This window comes from Anomaloglossus baeobatrachus, chromosome 9 (genome assembly GCF_048569485.1).
Source record: "Anomaloglossus baeobatrachus isolate aAnoBae1 chromosome 9, aAnoBae1.hap1, whole genome shotgun sequence".
Lineage (NCBI taxonomy): Eukaryota > Metazoa > Chordata > Amphibia > Anura > Aromobatidae > Anomaloglossus > Anomaloglossus baeobatrachus.
This window is the reverse complement of record NC_134361.1, coordinates 35,876,962-35,896,816: the sequence shown is the minus strand read 5'-3', so window position 1 is coordinate 35,896,816 and position 19,855 is coordinate 35,876,962. Positions and strand designations below refer to the sequence as shown.

Genomic DNA, 19,855 nt, shown 5'->3' with positions numbered 1-19,855 from the left:
GGACATCAAGGCTTTAACGAAAAAGCAAAAATAAAAAAGGTAGAAGAAACAACGTATTAATAGTAAAAGCGGCATTAGAGCATGCACGGCCCAACAAATGAGCAATAAGACGCCGGGAGACCCTAAAATCCATCCTAGCACTCATGGCACAGGCCTTACCTTTCTGTATAAAGCTCAATGCTGCCCCCTAATGAGTCAGTGCCCACACCAGACAGGTAGCCTAGCCTTCCAGGTATTATTTGCTAGCCTGAAATTAATGATAAGGGGTGTATATTGCTCGGCGCTCACCTGCTGGAGGAACATCTGCATGTCGGCACTGATGAGATTTCCTGGCGCTGCTTGGCTAAGGATTATTTTGTCGGGGCTGGGTTCAAGACTGGGACTGGGCATTGCCTGCTGCGGGGGCGGAGGTGCTAAAGGCTGCGGCTGTTGCTGTACATTCAGTTGGAGCTGGGCTTGTCCTTGCGATGGCTGCTGCGTTGTTTGGACGGTCAGTATGGAAGTCTGCTCGTTGCTGGACAGGAGGTTGGCGCCTTGTTGCACAATACCCGGGCTCTGGCTGCTTCCCGTCGAGGCCTGTTGGATGCTTACCGCTTGACCAAGGCCCTCGGGCGTGTTGAACATGGCCACCTGATTGGGCAAAGTCACTCCTTGGATAACCGTTTGCCCGGCTTGGTTAAGCGAGGTGGTCACCGCAGGTTGGCTCTGGGTGCTCAGGCTACTGGCCAGGGACACTGGCATCTGGAACAACGTAGGTTGGCCAACTTGTCCCGTCTGCAGTTGGATGGGCGCAGACAGTATGTGAGCTGTGCCATGCGCGTTCTGAGACGTGAGGACCTGCCCCAAGTTCAGCTGGCTAGCAAGGTTCTGATTGGTAAGTAGGGCCTGATTGAGAATTTGGCCTCCTGGACCTTGGCTGGCAATGATGTGGGCTTGTCCACTGGGGTGGGAAGCAGCTAAGATCTGGCCACTCATGTTGGCCTGCAGTGCAGAAAGCTGCTGGACGGCTGAAGCTCCTGGCAAGAGGAACTGGTTCTGTCCCTGCAGCATAGCCTGGGCATGCTGAGCCGGGATGACTATGCTGCTGCCTTGGTTGAGCAGCTGGACACTCATGGGTTTGCCCAGTGCCTGCTGCTGCGGAGGGGGCTGCTTAAACACATTGGCAGGAAGGCCCTGGGGAAAGCTGGAGAGGACGACGTTTTGACCGGGTTTTCCAGCCATGAATGTCAGGTTTTGCTGACCCTTCTGCTGCTGTTGATGCAGTGACGGGTCCCCTTGGATGGTGAGGGTTGCATTATTGGGAGCGAAAGGTTTGGGTGAGATTTGGAACAGCTTTTGCTGGAGCACACCAGCTGGTTTGGGTTGTATTGGAGTTGGAGTCCGCTGGATTATAACTGGGCTGTTCAGACTGGAAGTAACGGTGAGGGACTGCGTGCACTGCGCTGCCGACACACCACCGAACATGGAATTCCCATTCAGTGTGGTGGCCACCGTGGGGATTTTGTTTTGTAGGACCAACCCAGCGTTCTGCGGAGACACCCCACTTGACGTCAATGTGACCTGCTGCTGCTCCTGGGTGGCGCCCGCCAGATAACTACCCACCGGCAGATTGGCCACCTGTGTTGGCTGCACTGGCTTGGCAATAATCTGTTGTCCAGGCTGGTTGATGGCCATCACTTGTTGTCCCACCACTTGTATTTGCCCGATCCCCAATGCTCCCCCAGGACTGCCATTGGGCAGCCCCGGGAGATTGGAGATGGGCTGAATTGTAACATTACCGAGGCCGACTTGTTGGATAAAAGGTTGTACGCTGATTGCCTTGTTCACCACATCTGCCCCCACAGACTGCTGAACCAGCGCTTGGTGTGTCAGCACCGCCGGCTGCTGAAGTCCAATGAGGTCTGCACCACCAGAAAATATCTGAGGGGTCCCATCCGGAGCCGTCGGGACCACTGGCTGCAGAGTGGGGAGTTGGAAAGAGCCCAAGTCCAGTTCTGCCTCGGCTTCAAGAGTTTGTTCTGTAATATTGGCCTCCTGTAAACTCTGCTGGAGGATGTCGCATGGCTGGTCAGAATTGGCGAGGCCGGTACCAGCCCCTGATGGAGACCCGAGGATGTCATCTGGCAAAAAGTCCAAATCTACGCCACCAGCTGGGGGGTTTGGTTCTGCGGTTAAATGGTTCCCCGTAGTTTCCTGAACATGAAGCTGAAAAGCATAAAAAAAATATATTAAAACAAGTAATTAGGAGCAATAGTAATAATTGATCAAGACAAGTGGAGCTTATAATGACTAACATGGCCACCGTCTGTGGGTCATGGGCCAGCGGCGGCGACAACTGGGGGTGTGCGGCTCCCTGAGAAAATTGGCTCTGAGGATTAGATGTCTAACATAGCAGGTTCCTGTGCTACAGGGGGATCAGACGAAGCTCCGATCCTGGCTTTTTAATCAATAAGTCATGACTAAGGCATAATCAAAGCTGATGCCCTATAAAGGAACCCAGGGCTGTTCAGTAACCCCGATGTTAGGGCACACCAAAGATTGCGCTGAAAGCCCATTTAGATGGATAAATCTTGGTCAGTTAGTCAGCGCCGATGAACAATATACAAAGTCGCTCTGCTCTTGTTTACAGGCCTGCTTACACGGACTGACGAAAATTAAGACAACAGAAACAAATCGCTAATACATCTGTTCTGTCTCCTTGTTATCGGCAGCACATTCCTTGTCAACATCGGGCGACGCGCTGCCGATAACTTTACTGTCAAGAAAATGGAGCAGCTCTGCCAGACAATGGGCGTATAAGACTACTTTTTAACCCCTGAAAATCTTCTCAAAAGTCGGGGGTCGTTTTATACGCCGGGTATCATCTTATATGGTGGTGCACAGTGCTGCATGAGATCATTGTTTAGTATTGTCCTCCTACTGGTCCCCTTCTTGTCCCTTACTATGCCGTTGTTTACACACAAAATATTCTCACCTCTCCTCCGTTCCTGCGGTGCGCTCTTACCTGCTTCTTCGGCAGACCGCAGGCCCATAGACCCCTCCGTGATAGCGTCCTCTGCACAGAGCCACCGCTGCAGGTTGCCGTCATGACTTTACTGCAGTTGAATGCTTTGCGGTGCTGTAAAGCATTCAACTGCAGTAAAGAGCTGACAGCAGCGGCAGCGTGTACAGGACGCAATCATGGAGGGGTCTTTGTGCCTGAGGTCCCCAAGAAGTACTCCTCCATGATCGCGTCCTATACACGGGTCTGCTGCTGTCAGTGCTTTACTGCAGTTGAATGCTTTACAGTACCGCAAAGCATTCAACTGCAGTAAAACCATGACAACAGCCTGCAGCGGCAGCTCCATGCACCGGACGCTATCACGGAGGGATCTTTGGGCCTTCGAACTGCCAAAAGAAGCTGAGGACACCGCGGGAACGGAGGAGAGATGAGAACATTTTTTTATTGAAGGGGAGAAGGGGACCAATAGGAGGACAATACTAAACAATGGTCTCATTACCACAAAGGGGGGACAAGGATGGGCACATTACTAAACAATGGGCTCATTACTAGGGTTGGCTTATACTCGAGTATATACAGTAGATCCCAAACTATATTTTAACTGGAAAAGTTGGGGGTCATGTTATACGCCAGAAAATACGGTAAGTAATATCTTCTACAAACCAGCGATAATGATAAGACAAACAAACAAAAAAAAAGTTAAACCCCTTACCCCAGTGCCCACGAAGAAGGCACTTGCTGCATCTCCTGTGTTATCCAGCAAATCATCTCCATCAATCTAATGGAATTAAAAGGAAAAAGAAAAAAATACTATGTAATACTGACAAATTAAAAAGGTAGGAACTCCTCACTACAGGGAATGTAAGCAACTCTGCTGTGGAATCCATATATAAATCCATGCATACATCTATATACAAGTGTCAGGCTTTAGGTGAATAGCTTTGGACACTCCCTTTTGCGAGCGGGGTCCTATGATAGGCTGAGCACAGACCGTCCGGCTGCTTTCACCTCAATCGATTGTGTGAAACCCAGGAGCAAGTGTTCAGTTTCCCAACACTGCACCCGCAGGCGAAAAAAAGTATTACACAGTTAATAGTGAATGAGATTTAGTATGGATAAGCTTGGGTCCTCCACATTGGGTTACTTCGGTCCTCTCTGTTTTACACATCTTATATAACAAACACCCCGGGTGTGTGCACTTACCTTATCTGATCCATGTAGAAAGTCATTCAGAGCTTGGGGGTCACTGTGAAGAGCAAAAACCACAGATTAATATCCCTAGGAGCTGAGACATGAGAAGACTCGATCTCAGTGCAGGTTTACTGGAAGAAGTCAAATTTATCAATTACCAAAAACTGCCACTAAATATTACCAGCATAGCCACGTTCACACCTATGGTCAGCAAAGCTTTGGGAAACGTCACCCATATCCTTTGGTGCACATAGTGAACTATTAGGCTATGTGCGCACATGTGCGCTCTGCACCGCACCGAAAAGGTGCGCTTCAGAGCGCAGCTGAAAAGCTGCGTTCTGAAGCGCATGGTGCCGGCGAGAACGTGCGCTCTGCATGCTGCCTCTCCCATAGACAGAGCAGGAGCTGCCGGCAAAGCGCACGGAAGAAGTGACATGTCACTTCTTGAACGCAGCGCTTCGGGCAGCAGCCGAAGCGCTGCGCTCTAAGACGCCACGTGCGCACGGCCCCTGCACAATCTCCATAGATTATGCAGGGGACGCTGGACGCATGCAGTTACGCTGCGCTTTGCATGTATTTACGCAACGTGCGCACATAGCCTTAAAAGCTGCTTTCTAATGAGGTCCTCTTACCAACAAGTTATTGCCTATCCAAGGGATCGGTGGATATACCTTGCACATCGGTGACCGCCACCGATCCCCATAATTGGCCTCCGATCTACCCTAATGAAATGAAGCTATTCCAATGGTGCATTTTCAGAGCACCATTTCCGAATTTGGACAACCCCTGTAATCTGTATACAGATATTGGAAAATGGCCATAGACCCCACTGCAACCAGTAAGTTGCTGTGGCAAGAAAGTAAGGGGGATGAGGCCGTATTGGAACAGGAGTCTCAGCAAGATTTGCTAAGAGGAATTCTTTTTGACCCATTGAGGAACATTAAACAAACACCCCCCCCCCCCCCCAAAAAAAAAAAAAACCAACCCTCTTCAAACAGTATATAATAAATTATAACAAATTATAGGGCCAGTTAGATAGATTTTCACATATTTCACCAAAATGTTGCTGAAAATGTCACCCGGGAACAAGTCAAATTTGCACAAATTACCACCGAGGTCTTCTCCAACCATGGTCCATCCATAACTACTCACCAAATTACATCTAGCAAACATCGGCCATCTTCATCGTCCATGTCAACTGTTAGAAGAAAAAATAAGTAAAATAAGAAATCCACATAAAACTACAGTTTGACGCACAGAAATACACAGAGTTTTATAGGGCGTTTTTCCATAGGCTTTATTACAGGACAGGAAAACACCTGAAATGAGAGCCAAACCTACAACTTATCCCACCGATTCGGGGACCCCTCACCCCATGACGTCGTCATCTTCATGAGAATGACAATGGGATCAAATGCAAACTATAAAATGTCTACAGCTCCTGTGTAGAACTATGTGTTTCCATGGTTACAAGCAATAACAGCCCCCGATTAGTCAGATCCTATTTTTGGGAGATTGCCAAATTTTTATCTTCATTTATCGCTACTTTTTTTGTGTTTAATTATTCATTTATCAATATCAAAAAGGAGTATTCTTATTTTGGACAATTAGAGCACATTCATAAGATATGTCGAATTCCTAGAAGGTGCGGTTCCTACCTCTGAGACCTGCTCCTGCATCTTAAAGACAGGGACCAATCTGTCACCCTCATGCCCTGCGCATGCCTGTGTCTCTCAATTCATTAGATTACCAGTTTTCAGAACGCCCATAAAAATGAAGGTAGGGATCAAGTCCCAGAGAGGGGACCCTTATGAAGGGGTTGCCCCTCAAGAAAATATGCATCACCTACCCACAGAACAGATAATAAATGTACAACAGCTGGGACGCTTCCGATTACATGAAGTCGTCTGTGTGATGGAAGCTGTAGAGAGCACACGCGAGCACCACTCCTCTCACTTCTATGGGAGAGGTAGAGCGAATAAGTCAAAGCACCCATAGACAATGATCGGAGTAGTGGTAATGCTCGCACATATGTCAAATAATAATCACTGTGTGAATGGAGGGAACCACTAGCGACATACATCATATTATCACTGTCTGTGAATGGAGGGAACCACTAGCGACATACATCATATAATCACTGTCCGTGAATGGAGGGAACCACTAGTGACATACATAATATCATCACTGTGTGAATGGAGGGAGCCACTAGCGACATACATCACATAATCACTGTGTGAATGGAGGGAACCACTAGCGACATACATCACATAATCACTGTGTGAATGGAGGGAACCACTAGCGACATACATCACATAATCACTGTGTGAATGGAGGGAGCCACTAGCGACATACATCACATAATCACTGTGTGAATGGAGGGAACCACTAGCGACATACATCACATAATCACTGTGTGAATGGAGGGAACCACTAGCGACATACATCATATAATCACTGTGTGAATGGAGGGAACCACTAGCGACATACATCATATAATCACTGTGTGAATGGAGGGAACCACTAGCGACATACATCATATAATCATTGTGTGAATGGAGGGAACCACTAGCGACATACATCATATAATCACTGTGTGAATGGAGGGAGCCACTAGCGACATACATCATATAATCACTGTGTGAATGGAGGGAGCCACTAGCGACATACATCACATAATCACTGTGTGAATGGAGGGAACCACTAGCGACATACATCATATAATCATTGTGTGAATGGAGGGAGCCACTAGCGACATACATCATATAATCACTGTGTGAATGGAGGGAACCACTAGCGACATACATCACATAATCACTGTGTGAATGGAGGGAACCACTAGTGACATACATCACATAATCATTGTGTGAATGGAGGGAGCCACTAGCGACATACATCATATAATCACTGTCTGTGAATGGAGGGAACCACTAGCGACATGCATCATATAATCACTGTGTGAATGGAGGGAGCCACTAGCGACATACATCACATAATCATTGTGTGAATGGAGGGAGCCACTAGCGACATACATCACATAATCACTGTGTGCATAGAGGGAACAACAAGCGACATACATCATATAATCACTGTGTGAATGGAGGGAACCACTAGCGACATACATCATATAATCACTGTGTGAATAGAGGGAACAACAAGCGACATACATCATATAATCACTGTGTGAATGGAGGGAACCACTAGCGACATACATCATATAATCACTGTCCATGAATGGAGGGAACCACTAGCGACATACATCACAATCACTGTCCATAAATGGAGGGAACCACTAGTGACATACATCATATAATCACTGTGTGAATGGAGGGAACCACTAGCGACATACATCACAATCACTGTCCATGAATGGAGGGAACCACTAGTGACATACATCATATAATCACTGTGTGAATGGAGGGAACCACTAGCGACATACATCATATAATCACTGTGTGTATGGAGGGAACCACTAGTGACATACATCACAATCACTGTCCATGAATGGAGGGAACCACTAGCGACATACATCATATAATCACTGTCTGTGAATGGAGGGAACCACTAGTGACATACATCACAATCACTGTCCATGAATGGAGGGAACCACTAGCGACATACATCACATAATCACTGTCTGTGAATGGAGGGAACCACTAGCGACATAGGTACATCATATAATCACTGTCTGTGAATGGAGGGAACCACTAGCGACATAGGTACATCATATAATCACTGTCTGTGAATGGAGGGAACCACTAGCGACATATATCACATAATCACTGTGTGAATGGAGGGAACCACTAGCGACATACATCATATAATCACTGTCCATGAATGGAGGGAACCACTAGTGACATACATCATATAATCACTGTGTGAATGGAGGGAACCACTAGCGACATACATCATATAATCACTGTGTGAATGGAGGGAACCACTAGCGACATACATCATATAATCACTGTCCATGAATGGAGGGAATCACTAGCGACATACATCACATAATCACTGTCCATGAATGGAGGGAACCACTAGTGACATACATCATATAATCACTGTCTGTGAATGGAGGGAACCACTAGCGACATACATCATATAATCACTGTGTGAATGGAGGGAATCACTAGCGACATACATCACAATCACTGTCTGTGAATGGAGGGAATCACTAGTGACATAGGTACATCATATAATCACTGTGTGAATGGAGGGAACCACTAGCGACATACATCATATAATCACTGTCCGTGATGGAGGGAACCACTAGCGACATACATCACAATCACTGTCTGTGAATGGAGGGAATCACTAGTGACATAGGTACATCATATAATCACTGTCTGTGAGTGGAGGGAACCACTAGCGACATACATCATATAATCACTGTCCGTGATGGAGGGAACCACTAGCGATATGCATTATTATTATACCATTTATTCCATGGCGCTTTACAAGTGAAAAGGGTATACATTTAAATAAAAACAAGTAAAAGAATCATGAACAATACAGGGCACAGACAGGTACATGAGGAGAGAGGACCCTGCTTGTGAGGGCTCACAGTCTACAAGGACAGATGAGGATACAGTAGATGGGATAGAGCTGGTGAAGCAGCGGTATAGGGGACTGAGGGTTATTGTAGGTTGTAGGCTTGTCAAAAGAGGTAGGTCTACAGGTTCGTTTTGAAGGTTTCCACGGTAGGTGAGCGTCTGATATGCAGAGATAGAGCGTTCCAGAGTATGGGGGAGGCACGGGAGAAATCTTGTATGCGATTGTGGGAAGAGGAGATGCGAGGAGAGTAGAGAAGATCTTGTGAGGATCGGAGGTTGCGTGCAGGTAGGTACCGGGAGACTAGGTCACAGATGTAGGGAGGAGACAGGTTGTGGATGGTTTTGTAGGTCATGGTTAGTGTTTTTAATTGGAGTCTTGGGGCAATGGGAAGCCAGTGAAAAGATTGGCAGAAAGGAGAGGCCGGGGAGTAGTGGGGGGAGAGGAGGATTAGTCGGGCAGCAGAGGATAGGATAGATTGGAAGAGTGCAAGAGTGTTAAAAGGGAGGCCACAAAGTAGGAGGTTGCAGTAGTCGAGATGGAAGATGATGAGGGCATGCACTAGTGTTTTTTCTGATTCTTGGTTAAAAAAATGCATGAATCCGGGAGATATTTTTGAGTTGTAGAGTCTATGAATGGTGGAACAACTAATAAAATACATCTCAATCATGGTCAGTGAATGGTGCGTAAAGTTAGGAGCACACATCACACTCGTGCTCTCTGTGAATGGTGGACCCAGCTAGGAGCATAAATCACAATCATTGTCTCTGTGAACTGCGGGCACAGCCAGGAACATACATCACAATCACTGTCACTGAATGGAGGGAACATCTACGGACATACGGACATACGTCACATAATCACGGTCTGTTTGAATGGTGGACACAGCTAGGAGCACACATCACTGTCTCTATGAATGGTGGACACAGCTAGGAGCCCACATCACTGTCTGTGTGAATGGTGGGCACAGCTAGGAGCACACATCACGGTCTGTGTGAATGGTGGGCACAGCTAGGAGCACACATCGCGGTCTGTGTGAATGGTGGGTACAGCTAGGAGCCCACATCACGGTCTGTGTGTATGGTGGGTACAGCTAGGAGCACACATCACGGTCTGTGTGAATGGTGGGTACAGCTAGGAGCACACATCACGGTCTGTGTGAATGGTGGGTACAGCTAGGAGCCCACATCACGGTCTGTGTGTATGGTGGGTACAGCTAGGAGCCCACATCACGGTCTGTGTGTATGGTGGGTACAGCTAGGAGCCCACATCACGGTCTGTGTGAATGGTGGGCACAGCTAGGAGCACACATCACGGTCTGTGTGAATGGTGGGTACAGCTAGGAGCCCACATCACGGTCTGTGTGTATGGTGGGTACAGCTAGGAGCCCACATCACGGTCTGTGTGTATGGTGGGTACAGCTAGGAGCACACATCACGGTCTGTGTGAATGGTGGGTACAGCTAGGAGCACACATCACGGTCTGTGTGTATGGTGGGTACAGCTAGGAGCACACATCACGGTCTGTGTGTATGGTGGGTACAGCTAGGAGCCCACATCACGGTCTGTGTGAATGGTGGGCACAGCTAGGAGCCCACATCACGGTCTGTGTGAATGGTGGGCACAGCTAGGAGCCCACATCACGGTCTGTGTGAATGGTGGGTACAGCTAGGAGCACACATCACTGTCTCTGTGAATGGTGGGCACAGCTAGGAACACACATCACGGTCTATGAATGGTGGGTACAGCTAGGAGCACACATCACGGTCTGTGTGAATGGTGGGCACAGCTAGGAGCCCACATCACGGTCTGTGTGAATGGTGGGCACAGCTAGGAGCCCACATCACGGTCTGTGTGAATGGTGGGTACAGCTAGGAGCCCACATCACGGTCTCTGTGAATGGTGGGCACAGCTAGGAGCACACATCACTGTCTCTGTGAATGGTGGACACAGCTAGGAGCACACATCACGGTCTGTGTGAATGGTGGGCACAGCTAGGAGCACACATCACGGTCTGTGTGAATGGTGGGCACAGCTAAGAGCCCACATCACGGTCTGTGTGAATGGTGGGCACAGCTAAGAGCCCACATCACGGTCTGTGTGAATGGTGGGTACAGCTGGGAGCCCACATCACGGTCTGTGTGAATGGTGGGTACAGCTGGGAGCCCACATCACGGTCTGTGTGAATGGTGGGCACAGCTAAGAGCCCACATCACGGTCTGTGTGAATGGTGGGCACAGCTAGGACCCCAGATCATGGTCTGTGTGAATGGCGGGTACAGCTAGGAGCCCACATCACGGTCTGTGTGAATGGCGGGTACAGCTAGGAACACACATCACGGTCTGTGTGAATGGTGGGCACAGCTAGGAACACACATCACGGTCTATGAATGGTGGGTACAGCTAGGAGCCCACATCACGGTCTGTATGAATGGTGGGTACATCTAGGAGCCCACATCACGGTCTGTGTGAATGGCGGGTACAGCTAGGAACACACATCACGGTCTGTGTGAATGGTGGGCACAGCTAGGAACACACATCACGGTCTATGAATGGTGGGTACAGCTAGGAGCCCACATCACGGTCTATGAATGGTGGGTACAGCTAGGAGCCGACATCACGGTCTATGAATGGTGGGTACAGCTAGGAGCCCACATCACGGTCTGTGTGAATGGTGGGTACAGCTAGGAGCCCACATCACGGTCTGTGTGAATGGTGGGTACAGCTAGGAGCATACATCACGGTCTGTGTGAATGGTGGGTACAGCTGGGAGCCCACATCACGGTCTGTGTGAATGGTGGGTACAGCTAAGAGCCCACATCACGGTCTGTGTGAATGGTGGGTACAGCTAAGAGCCCACATCACGGTGTGTGTGAATGGTGGGTACAGCTAAGAGCACACATCACGGTCTGTGTGAATGGTGGGCACAGCTAGGAGCCCACATCACGGTCTGTGTGAATGGTGGGTACAGCTAGGAGCCCACATCACGGTCTGTGTGAATGGTGGGTACAGCTAGGAGCACACATCACGGTCTGTGTGAATGGTGGGTACAGCTAGGAGCACACATCACGGTCTGTGTGAATGGTGGGTACAGCTAGGAGCCCACATCACGGTCTGTGTGAATGGTGGGTACAGCTGGGAGCCCACATCACGGTCTGTGTGAATGGTGGGTACAGCTAGGAGCACACATCACGGTCTGTGTGAATGGTGGGTACAGCTAGGAGCCCACATCACGGTCTGTGTGAATGGTGGGCACAGCTAGGAGCCCACATCACGGTCTGTGTGAATGGTGGGTACAGCTAGGAGCCCACATCACGGTCTGTGTGAATGGTGGACACAGCTAGGAGCACACATCACGGTCTGTGTGAATGGTGGACACAGCTAGGAGCACACATCACGGTCTGTGTGAATGGTGGGCACAGCTAGGAGCACACATCACGGTCTGTGTGAATGGTGGGTACAGCTAGGAGCACACATCACGGTCTGTGTGAATGGTGGGCACAGCTAGGAGCACACATCACGGTCTGTGTGAATGGTGGGCACAGCTAGGAGCCCACATCACGGTCTGTGTGAATGGTGGGTACAGCTAGGAACACACATCACGGTCTGTGTGAATGGTGGGCACAGCTAGGAGCCCACATCACGGTCTGTGTGAATGGTGGGTACAGCTAGGAGCACACATCACGGTCTGTGTGAATGGTGGGTACAGCTAGGAGCACACATCACGGTCTGTGTGAATGGTGGGTACAGCTAGGAGCACACATCACGGTCTGTGTGAATGGTGGGTACAGCTAGGAGCACACATCACGGTCTGTGTGAATGGTGGGCACAGCTAGGAGCACACATCACGGTCTGTGTGAATGGTGGGCACAGCTAGGAGCCCACATCACGGTCTGTGTGAATGGTGGGCACAGCTAGGAGCACACATCACGGTCTGTGTGAATGGTGGGCACAGCTAGGAGCCCACATCACATAATCACGGCCTCTGTGAATTCACAATCCACATAGAAGAAACAAACTGCAACGTAAACAAGAGCCCGCTGAAGATGACTATCATGGAATGCCAGCCCTGCCAACCGTCACCACACATAAGGTCCATGTTATTACAGATTGATTTTCACTTCTGGCCAAACACGCCGGCAGTGACATCAGAAGAAACAGGCCAATTAATGGCGGGAGCTGCAAGGTGAGAGGTGACTGTACTGGAAGATGAGAGATTTGGCTGGCAGCCACGGCTGGACAGTGGCCAAAGAGGTTTCGATTACAAGCCCGGAAGAGAGAGTTTTGTGCTGTGCAATGTGCACTACAGCTGTACTCCAGCATGGCGAACAAAGGAGAGACCCGCAGGAGACGGCCGGGACAATGCTCTGCATTATACACAGTGCACGCAGAGCACTGCACACTGGAGGCAGCCGGCATGATCCCGGGTACGTCTATATCTGACAGGGGGTAGAGCAGAGCATCAGGGTGCGCAGGACATCTCCGAATATCTCAGTTCCTATTTCCTTAGTGGGATTGGACAATATAGACATCAGTCATGTGAGGGAATAATCTGGAATAGCTGCAGATTGAGCCTTTCTACAGCACTGCCCAATTTGCATGGTAGATGCTTGTAGGCCACTTATCTAGATAATTTGATGGTTTGGATGGAGGGAAGAATAAATAATTAGGTGCCCATGTACCCAGGCAGAGTAAAAAAACAGCAACATTTACCTCTTATAAGAATCAATAGATGAAAAATGTGTAGATGCATATGTGGCACCCCTGAGGCTTCAGTCGCCACAGAGTATTGCACCTAATTTAAAGGGAACCGGTCACCACTTTTTTGGTCGCCACCACCACTGGGCTCTTATATACAGCATTCTAATATGCTGTATATAAGAGCCCAGGCCACTGTGAGAACATAAAAAACACTTTATAATACTTACCCAACGGTCGCTGCGGTGGGCCTTATGGGCTTCTCCGTTCTCCGGTGCCTCCTCTTTTGGCCATCTTCCTCCTCTTTCTGAAGCCTGTGTGCATAACGTGTCTATGTCATACACACACTTTGATATGCCCTTCTCAGGACCTGAATGCCGGCAAATGTGTATGACGTCGGACGCGTCATGCACTGCGACTAGAGAAGAAGAACAAAGATGGCCAAAAGAGCAGGCGCTGGCACCTGACAACGGAGAGGCCCATAAGGCCAACCGTGCGACCGTTCGGTAAGTATTCTAAAATGTTTTTATGTTCTCACAGACAGAGGCCTTGGCTCTGATATACAGGATGTTAGAATGCTGTATATAAGAGCCCGGTGGTGGTGGCCGCAGCTTAAAGCCCAAAAACTGGTGACAGGTTCCCTTTAAGATGTAATGCTGCACCCGGATCCTGAGGAGGTCGGTACCGGTCTTTATTGGTGTACGGGGCACGAAGCCGGGCAGGCCATCGCAACGTCCCAGATCATCACACCAGCCTGGTCGCGAGTAATGCAGGTAAGACGACCTGACGACCCCAGCCCCCTGGGTGCTGCACATAACTAAACATGTCCTATGTAGCACACCCCAGAGTGAGCAAGGGTGTAATAACGCTGGCCACTGATGGCTGTGCAATGACCACGGATTGTCTACATAGATGCCAATTGGCGGCAGGCTGACCAAACTTCCCACGTGCACAGATAGAATTAGAAATTCATTGCTGATCAATGTACTTAGGTTATCATTGTTCTCGGCAGCACATGCTAGCGAGAATTTTTTTTTCTTTTTAAAGCAAGCTTAAAAATCATATTTCCTGCCAAACAAACAATACAAGACACAGACCGGTACAGGAGGATAGAGGACCCTGCCTGCGAAGGCTCACAGTCTACAAGGGATAGGTGAGGATACAGTAGGTGAGGGCAATCCCTCATTTTTGCAAAAACTTGCCAGAATTATGTATATCGTTACCCGGCCATTACGATATGTTCACCTACCGTCCCCATCAAGGTTTAGTTTGAGGTGCATGAACTAGTCACTGATACATCTGAATACCAGAGACCGGAGGGGACACTATGTATAGAAAATACAGGACTTCACCCGTGTAGAGGCAGACACCTATGCACTGCAGAGCGGAGACCTCGTACTACCTCGATTGCACAATCTCTGGATATTGCACAATACAGGATGCCCAGAAGTGGACGGAGGAGGCCTGTACTCCGCTGCAGCACCACCGAGCCCCATGGCATGCAGATAGTTACACAGTCAGAGCCAACTCTCGGAAACAAACAGAAAACACAACCCCCCCCCCCCTCCTCCTCTTTGAAGAACCCAGACACAGATTCCTTCCCCTCACACGGCAGCGGCCATGCAAGCTGCAAACTATCAAGGAAAGGGGTGTGGGGAGGGGAGGTAAATCCCAGAACTTTTGGGAAAGGAGGAACCACAGAGCTGTGAGGATGCAAAGTGCAAGACAAGCAGAGGATGCCCATTCTTCACCAGTGCGATCAGGTTATTGGAACTTTTGGGGAGGTGGCACTGGTCTGGGGAGAAGGGGGCTGGGTGGTAATTAACAGCTAGAAGAAATGAATGGGGTGCTTATCTAAATCCAGCCCAGCCAGAACTTGCACCCACGCACTACAGACTGAAACCAAGAATATTCATTCCTGGCAGAGACGTCATGTAGGGGAGCCGCTGCCAACAAGTCCCAGAGTAAGGACTCCGCCGCCTGTACCAATAATCCTCCGTATTGCCACTATGTGTCTCCATACTGCTATATATTTGCAAGATGAATACATCCTGCATTTTTTTTTTTTACAATGTGTCCCTATTGTGAATATATGTTACTGTATAAATTACCAATTTTTACACGATCCTCATGAATACAGTCACCCGTAGGCAGAAATGCAGCTTCCGTCACTATTTGGTCGTGGGAGACTTTGCCAGCAACTTTGTTCCCTATATTACAAATGTAAAATAATAATAATATAAATATTTGCAAAAGTGCACATGCAGATTCTGCTGGAATACTGAAAAAGTTAATATATGTTAAGTGAATAGATATTGACTTGCTGCAGATTTTAAAATCTACACCTTGGGTCATGGAGAAAATTTGGAGAATGTCATCCAGTCGCCTCCTAACGAATTCTGCATTGGATTTCGCATCGGATACACAGGTAGAATCGGCAGCAATTCCATCCCACGTGGACTAATCCGAAAACGCCTGATCACGACAATTGCAATTTTGGTGCCGGCAATATAAATATGTTACATATTCAACGCAGGTTTTATAATCTGCATTAAAAAAAAAAAACAAAAAAAGAAAAACAGGGTGATAATCTCCTCCGTTTTCTTAGTCCATGAAACCGATCCCTGCAGCATCTATCACAACCTGACCTAATAAAACCAGACTGACAAACAGCTGCCATGGAGAGGTTCCGGGACGCCGGTCTTCTAGGTGTTCACCATTCCCAGCTGCCAACATACGCAAGCGGGCAAATATTATGGTTACAAAAAAAAAAACCCCGAAGGACAGAAGGAAGGATTATTGCGTCTGAGGTTTGGCTGCTGACATGCCGCATTGTTTTGCAGAGATTGCACAGCTATTAAAGTAAAGTTTTATTTAAACCAGTTGTTTGCCATCATTTACTAAAATTGCGACAAAACGGTGACAAACCCCTGAAAGCTGAAGCCATGTTCCCGCATAGTGTAAATGCTGGAATTTACTCCGCTGCATTTAACAATTCAAAGCAAGGCAATAGAACTGCATAATATATTATATATACATTTTTTGTATTTTTTTAATTATGCAGTTCTAATTATATATATTATTTTTGGGGGAGGTCTTATTTTTGGAAAAACACGGTATATACATATACATACACACAACGCACATATATATATATATATATACACACACATACACATTATATATAAATATTATATACACACATATATAAACCGTGTTTCTCTAAGAATAAGACCTCCTCCAAAAATAAGCCCTAGTGCTTTTTGGGGGGGCCAACAAAAATATAAGACAGTGTCTTATTTTTGGAAAAACACAGTATAATATATATATATATATATATATATATATATATATATATATATATATATACACACATATATACATACATATATATATCCATATATATACACACACACACATATATATACATACACACACACAGTATGTTTTATATATATATATATATATATATATATATGCATATATATACACACATATACATACATACACACACACACACACAGTATATATTTTATATATGTATTCTACAAGTGCAGTATCCCACAATCCTGCACTAGATGTAAGCAATAAGCCGATTTTTAGGTACAAAAATGCTGCTTTTTTTTTTCTTTTTTTTTTTTTTTTACTGGTCTCAGCACTAAAATAAATTGCAGCAATCTGCTCTGATTATTGCATTTTTATTTTGCCTTTCTTTTTGCTGCAGTTAGGCTCTGTCCGCATGCTGCATCTTTGTGGTGACAACAAAAATGCACACTTTTGGCCCCTAAAAAAGCACACACGGCAAAAAAATGCAGTAAGAAATACCATAATTGGAGCAGATCGCTGCTGCGTATTTTGGGGTGGACACTTGCAGAAAAAAAAATCAACGCTTTTTGCACATGGCAACATGGACTAAAGTCCCCTTTACACACTGCAACATCGCTAGCGATATCGCTGTAACGTCACCGGTATTGTAACGGAATAGCGACGTCCCCAGCGGCATTGCAGTGTGTGACAGCATCAGCGACCTGGCCCCCGCTGTGAGGTCGCTGATCGCTACAAGTCGTTCAGGACCATTCTTTGGTCCTTTGTTTCCCGCTGTGCAGCATGTATCGGTGTGTTTGACACCGTTACAACGACATCGATAGCGACCCAGTCCATAGGTGTGCTAGCGTTCCCTTTCCAGCGAGGTCGTTCTGCAGGTCCGTATTGCTGCTGCGTCGTTGGCCAGATCTGCCTGTTTGACAGCTCACCAGAGACTGTTTGAGGCTTTCTAGCGATCCCGGCCAGTGATCTCGACCTGGTCGGGATCGCTAGAAAGTCTCTATGTGTAAAGGGGCCTTTAGAGCTTTTTCACACGTCCGTACAATGTTGGCTCTCAATACTCAGACTGGCCGCTGATCTCCAGACCCGAGAGTAACTGCTTCATATATTACTATGATCCTGTCACTCTCAGGTCAGGAGAGAGCGGCGACCAGTCTGAGTATTGAGATCCAACATCGGACCAAATTGCACGGACAAGTAGTGATATCTGCAGGATAAATTGACATGCTGCGGATCTAAAAAGCACAGAACCAGTCAGTTTACACTGCAGAGTTTGTCCACACTGCGTGTGGATGCGATTTCACAAGATCTTATTCACTAAAATGCTACTGTAATTTGTAATGAGGAAACCCTAAAAGGATCAGAAACCCCATTAGTCACCTAAAAAATGAGTCAGCAAATTTTAAACAGGGATGAGGGGGGAGGAGGGAGATGCAGCTGCAGTTATCAAATACTTCAGAGGACGAACTGTGCAGAATGACAGGAAATCATCAGACATCTTGTCAGTCAAATTGTAGGTCTCAAAACCGTCTTTTTGCCCACAGCAATCCAAGTTTTCATTTTCTACATGAAGTGTGGACTTCACAAGACCCCATCAAATTGGGAACTGCCTGCGTATTAGTTACAAGTACAGCCCCACTTATAGGCAGCTTTCCCTACAGGGAGAAGATACATTTCATAAAACAGCCCCCGGAAGCTGTCGGAATATTTGTTTACGGTTTAGAAAGTGGACCGTGCGCCCTTTTATTATCTCTCATACGTGTTTGCTCACGAGGGCTATGATGTGTAATGAACACAAAGACCGTGACTCACTCATGTGTAGGTGACAAACCCCCGCCTAGGACAACAGCAGGCTAGGCGAGGCGGCGGGGAGTCAAGGCATGCTGGGAGTTGTAGTTTCACAACAAGCCAAGTGGTCATGGGATATCTCAAGCGGATATATGTCATAGTATGGCACAGAGGGGGTTAAGGCAAAGTGCTGGAGGCTGCCCTGCAACAGTTAACGGCAGGGAGGGGGTGTGAGGTTCAGGACAGGAATGCTGTCTGGCCTGGTACATAGTTTGTGAGGCCGTGCTCACTCGCATACAGCGGAGTCCTGGGAAAGGAGCTCCACAGAGAAGAGCTGCGTTCTGACCACCAGAAGCCATTTTCACTACTACTTTTACTGATCTCTGGTTGAAGGCACAGTAGCAAGGCCTCATCCCCAAAAAGCTCTTAGTAAAAAAAGAAATAATAATAATTATATATATATATATATATATATATATATATAAAATTAGCCAACTATGTAATAAAGAAATACACACTAGGCCTCTAAAAAATACGAGTCGCCCATAGCAACCAAACTGCAGAGGCCTTTTCAGAAAATGAAAGCAGCAATGTGATTGGTTGCTATGGGCTCCCTAGCTTGTTATGATAAAATCTTCCCTCATCATGTACAATCTTCCTCACCCATCGAATAACCAGGGGGTTACCCCGAAAAACGCCACACCCTACTGTGATCTATTCACATCTGGTCAACTGCCATTTTTCTCCATACAATTTTCATTAAAAAAAAATAAAAATTCACTGTTAAACTGTAAAGCTTTAGCACAAATTCTTGAAAATTCAGAGCCACAAAAAAAAATTGTGATACATATCACAAGGCGCCAAATTTCCGAATGCCGATATTTGAAATAATCCACATATATTAATGTGCTAAATGGGGAAAATCTAAAACAGACTGACAGACTGACAGACTGACAGACTGACAGACTGACAGACTGACAGACTGACAGACTGACAGACTGACAGACTGACAGACTGACAGACTGACAGACTGACAGACTGACAGACTGACAGACTGACAGACTGACAGACTGACAGACTGACAGACTGACAGACTGACAGACTGACAGACTGACAGACTGACAGACTGACAGACTGACAGACTGACAGACTGACAGACTGACAGACTGACAGACTGACAGACTGACAGACTGACAGACTGACAGACTGACAGACTGACAGACTGACAGACTGACAGACTGACAGACTGACAGACTGACAGACTGACAGACTGACAGACTGACAGACTGACAGACTGACAGACTGAC

The 19,855-nt window shown here is 47.3% G+C and overlaps 1 protein-coding gene across 1 annotated transcript in view; it reads right to left on the bottom strand.

Annotated features, from left to right (window-relative positions):
- The window catches only part of BICRA (BRD4 interacting chromatin remodeling complex associated protein), a 90,855-nt gene that overhangs the window by 29,121 nt on the left and 41,879 nt on the right, over positions 1-19,855 (bottom strand). The window contains 4 exon segments of the mRNA XM_075323537.1: positions 289-2,205; positions 3,714-3,779; positions 4,205-4,247; positions 5,345-5,390. Of these exon segments, the coding sequence (XP_075179652.1) occupies positions 289-2,205; positions 3,714-3,779; positions 4,205-4,247; positions 5,345-5,385 (2,067 nt within the window). The 5' untranslated portion in view covers positions 5,386-5,390.